Source organism: Rhipicephalus sanguineus, chromosome 2, assembly GCF_013339695.2.
Source record: "Rhipicephalus sanguineus isolate Rsan-2018 chromosome 2, BIME_Rsan_1.4, whole genome shotgun sequence".
Classification (NCBI taxonomy): Eukaryota; Metazoa; Arthropoda; class Arachnida; order Ixodida; family Ixodidae; genus Rhipicephalus; species Rhipicephalus sanguineus.
In genome coordinates, this window is record NC_051177.1 from 131,996,008 (window position 1) to 132,009,233 (window position 13,226).

Here is a 13,226-nt window from a genome sequence, read left to right on the forward strand (position 1 = left end):
GAGCATTGCCAAATTGTAAACATGGTGACGCGAAGTGGTTGAAATCTTTCGGTGGGGAAAATCCTTCACATTGCTTTCAGCAGTGACGTTGAAAGAAACCATCTTGACGATGAGGATTTTCCACTGGACGTAGAAGGCTGTGAAAGGACCGAGTGTGACAGCGACAATGAACGATCAGCTGATAACTGACGAGGAGCGAGTTGCACTTCACGTCAGCTCGTGCGTTAATGTTTTTTACGCTTGTGAGTCACTTTGATTGTATTCAATGAATAATATCCTTGAGTGAGATCAAAATAAAAGCATAGTTTTTCTTGTTCATCGCATGTAGCGTAACGTATTGGGGATAATATGGAGAACCGATTCCCGCCAACACGCTCGAGCTCGACCAGAGGACGCGAAAGGGTTAGAGCGATGAAACGTGCAGTTACTGCCACATCCCACGCCTCTCTCTTAACTTCACCTGTATCTCATCGGTACCTTGCCAACGGCATTGTTGTTCGACGAATTTTCGCAACGTCGAGTTCTTCGACGCTGCGAAAAACATACATGTGCATTCTTTTCGATATTCATGTTTTAGTCATGCTGATGGCACCTACAACACCCGAGAGAAGTGAATTGCGCTCGGCTGTAGTCTGAGCATGGCTATGGCAAGCGCTATTGAATGTGATATTGAATGTTTGTGTTCCGTTGAAGAAATGACTCGCGACGACGGCGTATTATGTTTGGGAACCATCAACGTGTTCAGCATGCCGTCCCGTGCAACAGCGATACCGCTACTCGCTAGCAGCATACAACTGCTGCAAATCCGTGAGGCAGGCTCGACACGTACTACCTCGGAGTGCCGTTCAGTTCATACGTCGTCTAGCTCATGCAGTTTTCTGTTACACGCACAGGATTTCGCAAAGCATCGTTGATGTGCGATAACGGAGCCGAAATATGTCTTTTCACACCAAGGCAAATAATTGGGTCGCGAGAACTCAGCACTTTACATCGTTTGGGAAAGTATTTTGGTCTGACATCCATTTCAGTGCGGCTCATGACCTCATCCGGTGAAAAAGCCACAGGCCGTACGTCCGTACTTCCTATCTGTTCCTCTGCTAACAAACAGGTTGGTCCTCCTCCAGGAGCCATCTTGAATCGCACCGCGTGGCACCGCGCTGGCATTGCGAATAGGTCGCATGCATGTGAGCATTGGTCGCCTTGAGTCGATTTTTGACCTCCAGTCTCAAATGGTCGCGCGGCCGTTGCTATCCGCAGGTGTGAAGCCGCCTTAGCAATATACTAGTCCGTCGCTTCTGCTTTCCTCCGAAGTTTGATAAGGTTCACATAAATGAATTACCAGGTAGACCAATAGTGTCTAGCAGCACAACCATCGAGCCGCTATCAAAATTTGTAAATCATGATTTATCTAATAGAACGCCGACTCTTTTTCTTTTATTTTAGATACACCTCACTTCCTTCAGATCATAGATTCAATTAACTGAACACACGCTAAGATCAAGCCATTCAAGTAACCGCAGATGTGTGCTCCTTGTGTACGAATATACCTATCACTGAAGAGACTGATGTGCTCTACGAGTAGCTCAAGTTAAGCAAGCGAGCACTAATTGCTGACGTTTACTTGTCTTTGCTACACTTAGTCCTTACGCTTCATTATTTTGAACTTTATTGAACTTAGAAACATTTGGCGTCAGTATGATAACTCATTTTCCACCACCAAAAGCCGAACATTTTTGTCAGACAGTTCGACTCGCAGCTTTTGAAGCATCTCCGCTAAAGCCGTGTATCAACCTCCGCTGCATAGGAGACACGTTTATTATGTGGGAATATGTGATAAGTGCTCTAAAAGCATTCATGTACCATTTTACGTACCCCCACCCTAGTATTAGGTACACCATGCATCATTCTTCCTCCCATATTAACTTCTTTGACACGACAGTATTCATTGAAAGAGGACATATAAAGACCATGCTCTACAGAAAGCCAACATATAGCCAACAATACCTTGGTTAGTCTCCTCATCACCCACGACAGTATAAACCATGGATATTTGCAGGCCTCGGAAACTAAGCGCAGTTTACGTTTCAAGGAACATGCCCGCTCGTAGCGGTTGCCGGGCAAACTAAGATCTGGTTCAACGAAGTGAGCTTGATGTGGATGTTTTCATTTATTAAAGAAATTTGACTGAACTGTGAAGAGTTCTTCTTTCGTTTATTTGCCTTTTTATATCTTATTTTGTGAATTTCAAATCGGGCGAAGCGTGGGAAATTCTTGACTTTTGTTCGTAGTGCTTGCCTCCGCTCACCCTTGCCACTCGCTCAGCGATATCACGAGCTGAATCGCGCTCGGTTATGTCACTCAGTTGACGTACCAAGTATGAATACGGAAAAGATACGACATTTGATGGGGCATGCAGCGAACGGAAGCCGCAGGGAGCCACATCGAGGAGGGAAACCGAGTATTAGACGAAGACGGCTAAATCGGGGCATCACATGTCTTGCGCGGCTCTGTGGTGTGTTAACCAAGGAATTTCTAGTTCCGCGAAGGTTTTTCAGGTTTCCTAGTGACAACTGGTGAGCACAAGTGTTTGGGTCCATTAATTGAACGAGTATCCATTTTGCATGAGTACATCAGTATTTAAATCCGCTTCCCTGCAAACCTGACTGGACTGACATAAGCGCAGTGTCGTTAGACAAATTCATCATGAAGACAGCCCACCTGTTACCGGCAAAATAAGTTTAATGAAAGGCTTGAATGCGTGTTGGTTCAGCGACACAGTTTGTTCATCTTTTACTTTTGTCATGTAGTTCAAATGATGTGAAGAAATTATAGAATCCTTCCTGTTCGTGGAAATGCATGTAGCCAGTTTGAAGTTTTGTAGGCCTTTACTTGTAACACTGTCACTGGAATACATGTAATACACTCACTGATGCGTTGATCAATCGTTTAACAGGGGATGTCACTGGAGCCAACGTTTCGTCAAGCGGTCTTTTCTTCGTCAAGGCAATGCTGCTGCCCTGACGAAGACAAGCCAACTTGTCGAAACATTGTCTGCAGCGGCATTCCTTCTTCAGCGATTTCTCGTTGCTTCAAGCCTCCATCTTACCCTGAACTTCTGTCTTGTTTGATAATCAAGTTCTGTCAGAAAAATATGTACGCTGTCATAACAGACGTGATTGAGTCAAGCATGACGTGGCCTGCTCGTGATTGTTAGTAATTTTTGCATTGGTTCGCATATTCTGGGTTCAATGTTCGCTCATTATGTGCATATCTCTGTTCTGAATTAAAGCTGCTTTAGCATATTGACACTCTCACACTACGTGTATGTCTCTGGTTTTTAGTACAAACGTGTGATTAAAAAAAAAGATTTAGGTTCTACTTGTCTTGACCGCGTTTTGTCTTATTGAGAAATCGGTCAGTTTTAGTTTGTGCGCTTCACAACACACGAACAAAATTTTAAAAAATGCTTAACTAAATTTAACGAATGGCCGCGTCGCCCGAGCGGCCAGCGGACCTGCAAGGTAGCACGAATACATTCCGCTTGCATGCGAAGTGGGAAAGGAGGGCTTCCGCGGTAACCCTCCTCCTCTCGATTTCGCGCCCTTTCCCTCTATTTGTTGACCTCACCAGTGACGTCATGAAGGAAATGTTTCGTTTGTGAATTATTTCTAGTAGATACCCGGCAGCCGCCAGTGGAGGAAGCGGCGCTGCCGCAGCGTATCACCATGCGAGAGCCAGTGCCATGGGAGGTATAGGGAGTTTCAGTCCCCTGATATTTGTCGCACAGGCTAGGCGAGTTAGAAGGATCTGTAGCGAATACGGTGAATATGTTGACCACTTGAGCAATTCAAAAGCGAAATGAAAGAAAGCACCTGCACGACGCGTTCAACAGAGCTTACAACGAATCATGTAGATAAGATAGGAAATCAGCACTATAAACCAGCAGTTATCGTTTGTGTTAGAATATTCAAATGAGCTCCCAGACAGACAATCTGCTGCCTAAGTATTATTTAATATTATCAAACGCAAACGTCTCGCGAAGCAACGGTCACTTGCATCCGTAGTAAATGCTTCAGACATGATTGTCTTTGTAAAAGTAGCGGAAGTAATTATGTCCATCATGTAATTGCTCGTGGAGTAATCATGTCCATCATGCTCGAATATTTACTTTGTCACAAGCAATACATTGACGAAACAGGACAATCGATACATCTTAGAATTAACAAGTATCGTGAGGTCCCAGCGAAAAACTTAACGAAAGCAGTGGCATAGCACATTACTGTGGAAGGTCACATCTTTGATGAAATGAAAGTTTAAATACGTAAGTTAAGCTTTTCCTCCCCAAGAGTTAGAAAATGTAGAGTTGTACCTTATTCACTATTTTAATACACTCGAACTGATATGTGCAAAAGCTTCAAAGGGTGCTCTTTAAAGTAGACGATATAGCAGCTATATTATCGACGGCAACAATTCATACCTCGGCCTTACGTATCATGCACAATGAACATGTTAACCGTTCTGCTCTTTGTACATTCTAGTTGCAGTTGCTGCTAACATGCGATGTATGCGTTTGTGAAATACAACAGCGCGATTTGCTTGCCCCCCCCCCCCCCCTACTGATATATGAGCGCAAGGCCTTCCTCTACCCCCTGTTGCTCGCGCACGCAAAGACAATCCGTAAACATATGCAGTACATCCCTCTCAACCCTCCCCCCCCCCCCCTAACGCCCCGCCCTCTTTGTTTTCTTGCTTTCAATTAGGGCATTCTCTACTCTTTTTTTTGCACTTGCTCTCATCTCCTTTTTCTCTTCTGTGGTTGGGAGAGAAGGCTGAAGGCGTACACATACACGGTGGTACGGAAAGCAGTTGCTGCCTTGACAAACAGTCTTCGTCGGATTCACACACCCAGGCATCGACTCCTCAGCTACCACGATGTAACATTGTTTTACAGAAATTCCCGCCCAACGTAACTCCACCGCATAAACCTCTTTCCGGAAGTGACCAGGTTTTGTGGCGCAGACTTCAAACTGCCACAGTCACGAATGCTTTTCATCTCTTCCTTATAATGCATATTGAAACTGCAACTTGTGTTCTACTACCACAGCCGACATTAATCAAGTCTTTCTGGAATGGCCTGAATAACCCCAAGCCCCCGTGGCAAGGTTCAGATAACCAAGAGGAATAGGAGGCAGCTCTGCGCAGCTCGCAACCGGAGCTACAGCTTCAAACTGTGGGCAGGACTAGAACTGTCGCCGAAGCGCAGTCCGGCCATCTATAGAGCGGTTCGAGGGCCCATCGTCATCCTGCACCCTCCCCCCTTTCTTATCCCCACCACTTCATTTTTTCGTGAATCAATAAATTTGTTGGCTTAACTACCTTCTTCGAGAATTTTTCCTCTTCAGGTTTCTACTTTGCCCTAAACATTTGCATTATTTAATCTTACATTGTGGGTCCGCATATAAATGTATTCATTACTGTTGACACAGGTGAGTACCTCGTGACCTCTGCAGAACATTTCGCATTCATGTTCGCCAAAATAAATAAGAAATCGTGCACTGTTCTTTGTTAATGAAGATGTTATTGTTTACTTTCCGTTTCTTTTGTCGCAAAGGAAAAGAAACTGAGCAGCGTGCATGCACGACATCCAGAAGCAAGAGAGTTATTTTCAAAAAAAAAAAAAGGAAACCTACGCCCACTGGCTTCTAGGCTTGAAACGGGAAGGTCATCTGCTGTTTATAAAAGCTATTCCGTATTGTGTTGCGGCAACTTTTAGACTAGAATTGTGTGCAATTCAATCACTATAAAAATCGAAAGTATTTGATACGGCAGGTAATAAAGTTCTCTAGTATAATATGCGAATATTTTACGCAACGCAATTTGGGAACTATAGTGCTAGAGCAAAAAACAATACAGTGGAGACAAAAAAAAAGCATGGCTAAGAGCGCCGATGATCTTGAAAGGGCTCTGCAACCAATTTTAAAATGGTAAGGTAATGTTGCCCAGTGTAGTCGAGGCTCCTGCGAACATGTGAGCCAAGCAATTTGACACACCACGAGGCATGTAATTTACAATTGAATTTTAAATACAGCTAGAAATCACTGACTCTACTCTCGAAAAATGATGGCATAAGAGAAAATTACCGCGCGATAAGCACGAATATCTCGACAACTGGCGAATTTGAGCGTCGTGGGCTGCGTTGTTACCATGGCCACGGCGGCATGTCGCGACGTGCCCGCGTTGCACTCTATAGCACTTGAATTACACACAGCATAAAATTGCTCCAGTGCGCTCGTTATTACACTGAAAGTGAGCGGCGCGTTCAGAGAAAGCAAACACAGAAAAGAAAGTACTCAATGTCATTATTTGGGCTTATGAATGGGCGTAGCTTCTTGCACCCGTGTCATATCCCCAGTCGATTCATGATGCGATTAACTTTTTCAATGAAATTATTCCATCAATACTTAGAAAAAGTGTTGCAGGGCCACTTTAACTTGCATAACCATTTCATGTTATGTGCTTTGTCAAACTACATGAACGAACTCAAATTTCTGGAGGGTTCGTGTTCGGGCGAGTTGGTATTCTATAACTGAAGTGCGTATTAGCGAAGCGTATAGAAGAAAGGAACACGACCCACACGCCTACGCGTCTCTTGTTGTGGGTCGTGTTCGTTTCTTATATGTGTCACGCTAACAATTGGTGCAGCTATGGAACAGAAACCCACTGCAGCTTTATTATCTGGGAAGTATCAAACGAAGACCCCTCTGGATATATTACTTCAAGCAGCGTTAATGTGTAGCATTACCAAAGGAATTGCTGGTATAACTGTTCCCTAAGCTAGCTTGGATTATATGCGAGACATTTTTATAAATACTTTGATCAGTTCATAAGCCTACTGCGGTGTGGGCGTTAGCCCCTATAGCATGGTCGACACACCGAAGTAGAAACCTGAAAACAGCAACCCTTTATTAGATAACCCTGATCTATATATAGGTGCAGCAGGCCCCTGGTGGTGCCTTACAGCCAATGTAGGACAGAAACTAAACACATAACACCTACCATACGGAAGCATTCCTGCCGCCGGAATTGACAAAGTTGATGCAGAAGCTACTCCACCGGGTGCCATCCCTGGTGCCGTCTGCGGTACCGTATTTCCTGTACACAAGACGTGGCGAAGTTTAGGTACATTAGTAATAAATCCTCACTTATCTGAGCGAGCAGAAGAATGGAAAAGCTGCGAGTATACTAAAGCTGTTATGTAAGGGTTGACACAACAAATCTGTGACACAACAAGAGGAGAGTATAGCTAAGCAATTACATAATGGTAGAGATACTGTAGATGTTACACAGCGACAAAAGTAACACTTGCATTTAGTGAAACGTGATGTCTTCCTTATCTTGGAGCTCTAGCTGTCTTTACTGCAGGTAACGTGCAAGGTTTTATCATAATATAATTTGACTTATAAGAAACCTACCATATGGCGTTGTTGGCAGAAGAACTTGTGGAGTTGGCCCATAAGGGACTCCACCTGATGATGGCAGTGGTACTGTTTGGGATGCAGCATTTCCTGTAGACATGACACAACAAAATTTATATAAAAGAGTAGCACAGCCTTTTTTTGCCGAGCGAATAAGAAAGTTCACAAGTTGTAGCTATACCAGAACAACGGAACAGCGCAACGAAACATAGGTGATAAAAAAAGTGGGCACGACGCCCGCACGTCGGTGCACGTTTAAAAAAAGATCAAACTTGTCAAAACATGTCGTTGTGCTAGTCGCTTCATATTACCAGAAATGCAGCGCCAGAGAGCAGTAGACTGGAAAAACATAGAGAAACGACCCTCAAACAGTGCGCCAAAACGAGATTGCGTTTTTACTACACCCGTTAACTCCGCATGAACAGGGCTATTCGCCGAGAAGAAAAAAATTATAGCTAGAGCGTTATATAAGTGAGAGGTTGCGCATATTATACACGGCAATATCAGAAAAATGGAATTCAGCGCGTCTTGAGAAGTGCCAAATGAATATAAAAAGAATTGACATTATATGTGCATTGGTTGTGATTGATGCAAACCATAGTAATTTCGCAAATCATAGTAATTTCAATTTCGGCCAGTTGGATCTCCAGCTTTAACAGATGTGCTAATTGACGGTTCATTTACGAGGGCTATCTTGAACTACTACCTATAAAAGGGGCTTCTATGTGGACCTCATCTGGCGATACATGAGCGACGCTACACAATTTCTGTTTACCTAAAGAAACATCTGGCCGACGTCCCCGCCACTGCACTATCAGGAGTGAAATTCACCGCAAGCCACAAAATGATCCCACTTCTCCATACCGAAAGGCGGAACAGAGTCACAATCACCTACTTGAGCAAGCCGGCTGGATGTTGGATTGTTATGCCCGTGGCAAGAAGCCCTCATCATCGATGTATGAAATCCATTTTGGAACCCCCGAGAAACACTTGCCGCTGTCCACAGAGCCAGAGGGCGCGTAAAGTTAGCGTGCTCCGATCTCCAAGTGAACGCGCTCGTATGCGCTCGAGTGCGACGCCTTCGGACTTAGCTTAACGGCGATTTACGCCGATTGCCTTCGGGGGCACGAAAGCGTTACATGGCGATTGGAATGTTGCTTCCGCGGTAGGAACGAGTGAGGAACGAGAACGCAGTTCATCGAAGGAGAGAGTCGGAAAGATGTAATTTTTCCGGAAACCGTAGCAGGCGCGAGCTAAGGTGGGAGCTCTCGTGCACCGTCTCAGGGTTTGAGCTCGTAGAGCGCGCTCCGTAATCACGCACCGGAAGTCGCTTTTAACCGTTAAGTTTACAAGAGCGCACTCCAACAACCAGAGAGCGCTCGAGCTCCTTAACTTTACATTCCCAATGTCAGCATCTATGAGGTAGACGGCACCCCGTCCACCTCTGTTATCGGCCAACACGATGATCATTACTGGCGTTCACTCCTATGATTCGAGCGATGGATCCTTCATGTAGAAGCACTGCTCGAGCACTGCTTTAAAGAAGCTTCCTGCAAGCATGTTTGTGGCTTCCGCGCGCCGAGAAGCATGGGAGTTGCAGGTTGCCTCTTGCGAGGAATTCGACTGTGAGGGCGCATGCCCCACGGATGGTTTAGAACAGTGAAAAAAAAATATGGAGGTGCGAGAGCTCTGCGGCCTTTCTCGAATATTAGACGATGGATAAACTCGAGCACTCTACACAACAAGATACTGCCCGTTGGGAGCGTCAGTTGGAATTAGCGGGGGAACGTCAACGACGCCGTCGTTCTAATTCACAAGCCCTCGAAAGAGGAGCGGAAACCAAGCGCAAGTGGAGGGCAGAAGATACATAACTTCGAGTGAGAGAAGCTGAGACTAGACGTAAACGGCTTGCATCAGACCCTGACTTAGGGACTTTGAATTGACCGAACAATCGGCAGTGGATTGTCATCGCGTGGAACTGATGCAGGACGACGACATTTGGCACGACGAACGAGAGGGATTTGTGTATGGAGGGTAAAACGGGTTGGCCATTGAAGATCACGTTCGAACCATGTGTAACAAAGATCGGGAAATGTGCTGCTTTGACAAGGGAGAACGGAAGGAGGTTATGTCTGATGATAATGAAGTGGGCAAGGTCAGGTACATGAACGAGACTTTGATGATGTAAAACAAAGAGATTTGGAAAGTGTATAATGCTGGCTAAAGTTTGTCTTCAGCACTTGTGACACGCACACACACAAATACACCAAATACCTAAAACATTTGAAGTGTGCATACAGTGTATATCACTACTCATCTGTAGCACAAATTTGCTCTTTAGCATCATTGTTGCCCATTTTCTTTTGTTCGTATGATTCAGTACATGCTTTAATAAATATTGATCAAACATTTATGGAGATAAAACGGCACCGAACAGTAACAATTATTAGAACGCAAAACAACAGTTGGTAGAAAAGGTCTTCCAGCGAGTGAGGTGTGGCCTTGTCGTCAAATAAATCTAAATGTTGCATTGTTCTTGAACTCAAGCATTTTTTAGGGGCAAAGCACCTTAGGGGCGAGCCTTGTACTCCCCGCATCTGGCGTAGGTCTGGTTTACATGGAGTCCGCTAGGGGCACCGCGGTAGCACCGCTCGCTCCCGGCGCGTGCTCTGGTTTGCCTCTTCTTCTTCTTGGATATGCGCCGTTTTTAAAGAATAACCACGAAGAAGACACAGACATATATATGTGAACAACGCACGGAATAAAACAGCTGAAAGTTCCGCTTTGTCCTGTCCACCTCTCTGTCTGCTACTTCGTCGTCATTATTCGTTAAAAAGAGCGCATACTTCATTTTCGTATGCCACGGATGCGTGCATAACTGCGGGTTATTGCGAGCAGCATGCGAGGGCCCACCATCAGCGGAAAGATGAGTGCACTGATCTACCAAACAAACAGCTCCATCTATTGTACAGCTCCCTAATTCTTCGTGCCGTATTCGCAGCGCACGCTGGCCAATGAAATCAGGGAAAAAATAAAAATTACACATCATCTCCCCCTACGGGCCACCATGGTGGGATGCGAAAGCATCGCGGGGGGGGGGGGGGTGCACATCGAGTTTCCGTTTCTCTTATTTGACTTATGAGAAGGTGGTTGTCGAGGCGTTTGAATTACCGCTTGCTGGCGCTGATCTTTACGTTCGGCTTCCCGAGCCTTCCTCTGCTCCGCGGCGGTGACGCTGCCGCTGCAACTAGCGCTGACGTTGACGTTGTTCATGGCATTTGGCACAACGTTGCACAGAGAGAGAATGACGGAAACAAAGCGAACGCGCGCTTTCGCAGCCTCGCAGATTCGAGATTCGCTTGCCGGCGTTGCCGTTTACGTTCAGCTTCGCGAGCGTCCATATCGCCTTTGCGAAGGAGAGTGCAATGGGAGCAAACGCGCGCCGCATTATGTACGAGGGCAGAGCTGTGACGGAGAGAGAGAAACGGGAGAGGAGAAACAAAGCGGAGGCAGCGCTCACGCCACGTCCTCCACCCCACCTCCTCGCTCTCACGCGAGGAGAGGGGGGAGAGTTGGCGCATGCGCAGTATAAGTGCGGACGCCGCAGAACGGACACTGCCCCGAGCATAGGATGCTTTCGCATCTAAAAGGAGAGGTGTACGGGGGTGTAAAGCGAAGGGCAGACACAGCATGCGGAGTATTTACTTCGGCGCACACTGCTTTGCGAAGCTTGCAAAGCGATCCCTGTTGGAATCTTTTCGCCGATTGAGTCTCGTATGGCGGCAATGATTTACTGCGGACACACGCAACAGCGTCTATGACACTGCCTACAGACGTTTATATACGTTTATATACGGAAATCATTGTTTTCGGCCATCGTGAGCACCGACAAACTAACTTTGATCAATCATGCTCTCTCGTGCTTGTGCGACGCCAGCAGTCTGTTTTAAAATGCATATATTGTAATATATTCTTCTGCTAGTGTAGCTTGTGTTGCAGGCGAGCAACCAAATTGCACAGAGAAATAAGAGCTTCTGCTCGCGCCGATCATTTCTGTACCAAAGCACAGTGGTGATTTCGTTGACGAAAAGTGTTCGCGTCGGTAAAATCTTTTTCTTCGTTCAGGTAACTGATAAGTTGGATTAAAAACAGTGTTACCATGTTCCCGGCATTGTGGGCTCCCTCGTTGCCTGAACAGCGCACGAAGCATAGGAACGCCATCGCAGGACGAAGATAAAAAAAAAAAAAAACAGTAGCTAGCACCTGAGAGGATGCGATATGCGACTGGTTTCATTTCGCGCCCAACAAAACATGGCGAATTGAGCTTATGGGATAGTCGACAGATGGCGCTGCATATTTTGAACAACCGTTATTCTTGCCCCAAAACAAAAATTAACAAGAAATAAGACATAGCAAAGTGAAAAAAATAACGAAAATAACGTAACAATTAACGTTTCGCTGTCAATAGGCCACTTTGCAATAGAACGTTCGCCTTCTCAGAACCATGAAAACCTATCACTATTGAATTTAAAATCTTGACCGCAGTTGCTAAAGTACGTTAGAGTTAGAGCAGTGTGCAACCAAGCTTATTCATTATTTTGCTGTGTAAAACAGCAAGTGATAGACGATTTCTTTTGTAACTACATCGTGCGCTGCGTGCTTTAAAACATGACAAATCTGCCTTAAATTTCTTTGTCGCAGGTGGCTCACATAAAAATGCATTCTTAGACACAATGAGTTGAAGCGCCATGTCAAAGGGTCTTTATAAATATAAGCAAGTTTAACTGACATAAACTGCAGATTTCTAGTAAAATCTGCAGTGCAGTGCCACTGGCCCATCACACAAATTTTAAGGCTAACTATACAGGGTGTCCTAACTTTCGCGCATCAAGATTTAAACAGAAGGGAACGGCGTTACACGAAGCAAACCTCGTGCATATTGTGGCCAGTACACTGGTGCTGCCATTGCCAACTTATTCGTTAATGAGGTTTAGGTATTTGTCAAAACTGTATTTCTAACACGACAAATACTCACATAGGGGGCGATCCAATATCTCTGTAGTGCGCCGTTGGCGCATGCGATTGGCCGAAGACGTAAAAAACCAGGACTCTGAAGGGCGTAGCCATTCCTTTTTTTGCTTGACCTTTTACTTTTTAGGGACATCATACCGCTTCATAACGAGTGGGGCGATCAGAGATCGCTGCTCGGCGCCGTTAGTTCTGCGCCCGTTCTGGCAGTGCACGCAATTGGCCGAAGCCATAGAAATAACATCTCTGAGGGACGTAGCAATTTCTGTTTTTGGCTGATCTTTAACTTTTTGGTGACGTCATACCTCGTCATGACGAGCATGTCGTCTGCTACAAAGGAACAGAGCGCGAGACCGTTCGCACGCGTTCTCTCGAGCGAACAAGCGGCTTCGCGCGGCATGATACGGCGGTTGCGGCTGCCAACAGCTGATTTCGAGAAAATGGCACTTGTGATGGTTGCTTCTCTTGCTGCGTTTCTCGAAGCAGGGCAGAGCGGTTGGAGGTGCGAGATGCGTTTGAAGATATGAGTGAGTGCGGCCTCGCTTTCGGTTCTCGAAACGAACGGTGCCAGCGAAACGAACAGGCCTGCCACTGGGCTGTGGTCTTGCGCACAGCGACATCGTCCAAAAGCGTTTCCAGCTACTGCCACATGTCGTCCCGGTTCTCACTCCTGAACGACGGCACCAGCGGGCACGACGGCGTCGCGATCTGTGGGTGCTCTTT

General features: G+C 45.8%; 1 protein-coding gene across 1 annotated transcript in view; it reads right to left on the reverse strand.

Annotated features, from left to right (window-relative positions):
• Positions 1-13,226, reverse strand: part of LOC119383669 (formin-2-like) — a 113,693-nt gene that overhangs the window by 30,827 nt on the left and 69,640 nt on the right. Inside the window, exons 4-5 of the mRNA XM_049412925.1 lie at positions 7,473-7,565; positions 7,057-7,152 (exon numbers count right to left, since the gene is read on the reverse strand). Of these exons, the coding sequence (XP_049268882.1) occupies positions 7,057-7,152; positions 7,473-7,565 (189 nt within the window). The remainder of the gene's footprint in view (positions 1-7,056; positions 7,153-7,472; positions 7,566-13,226) is intronic.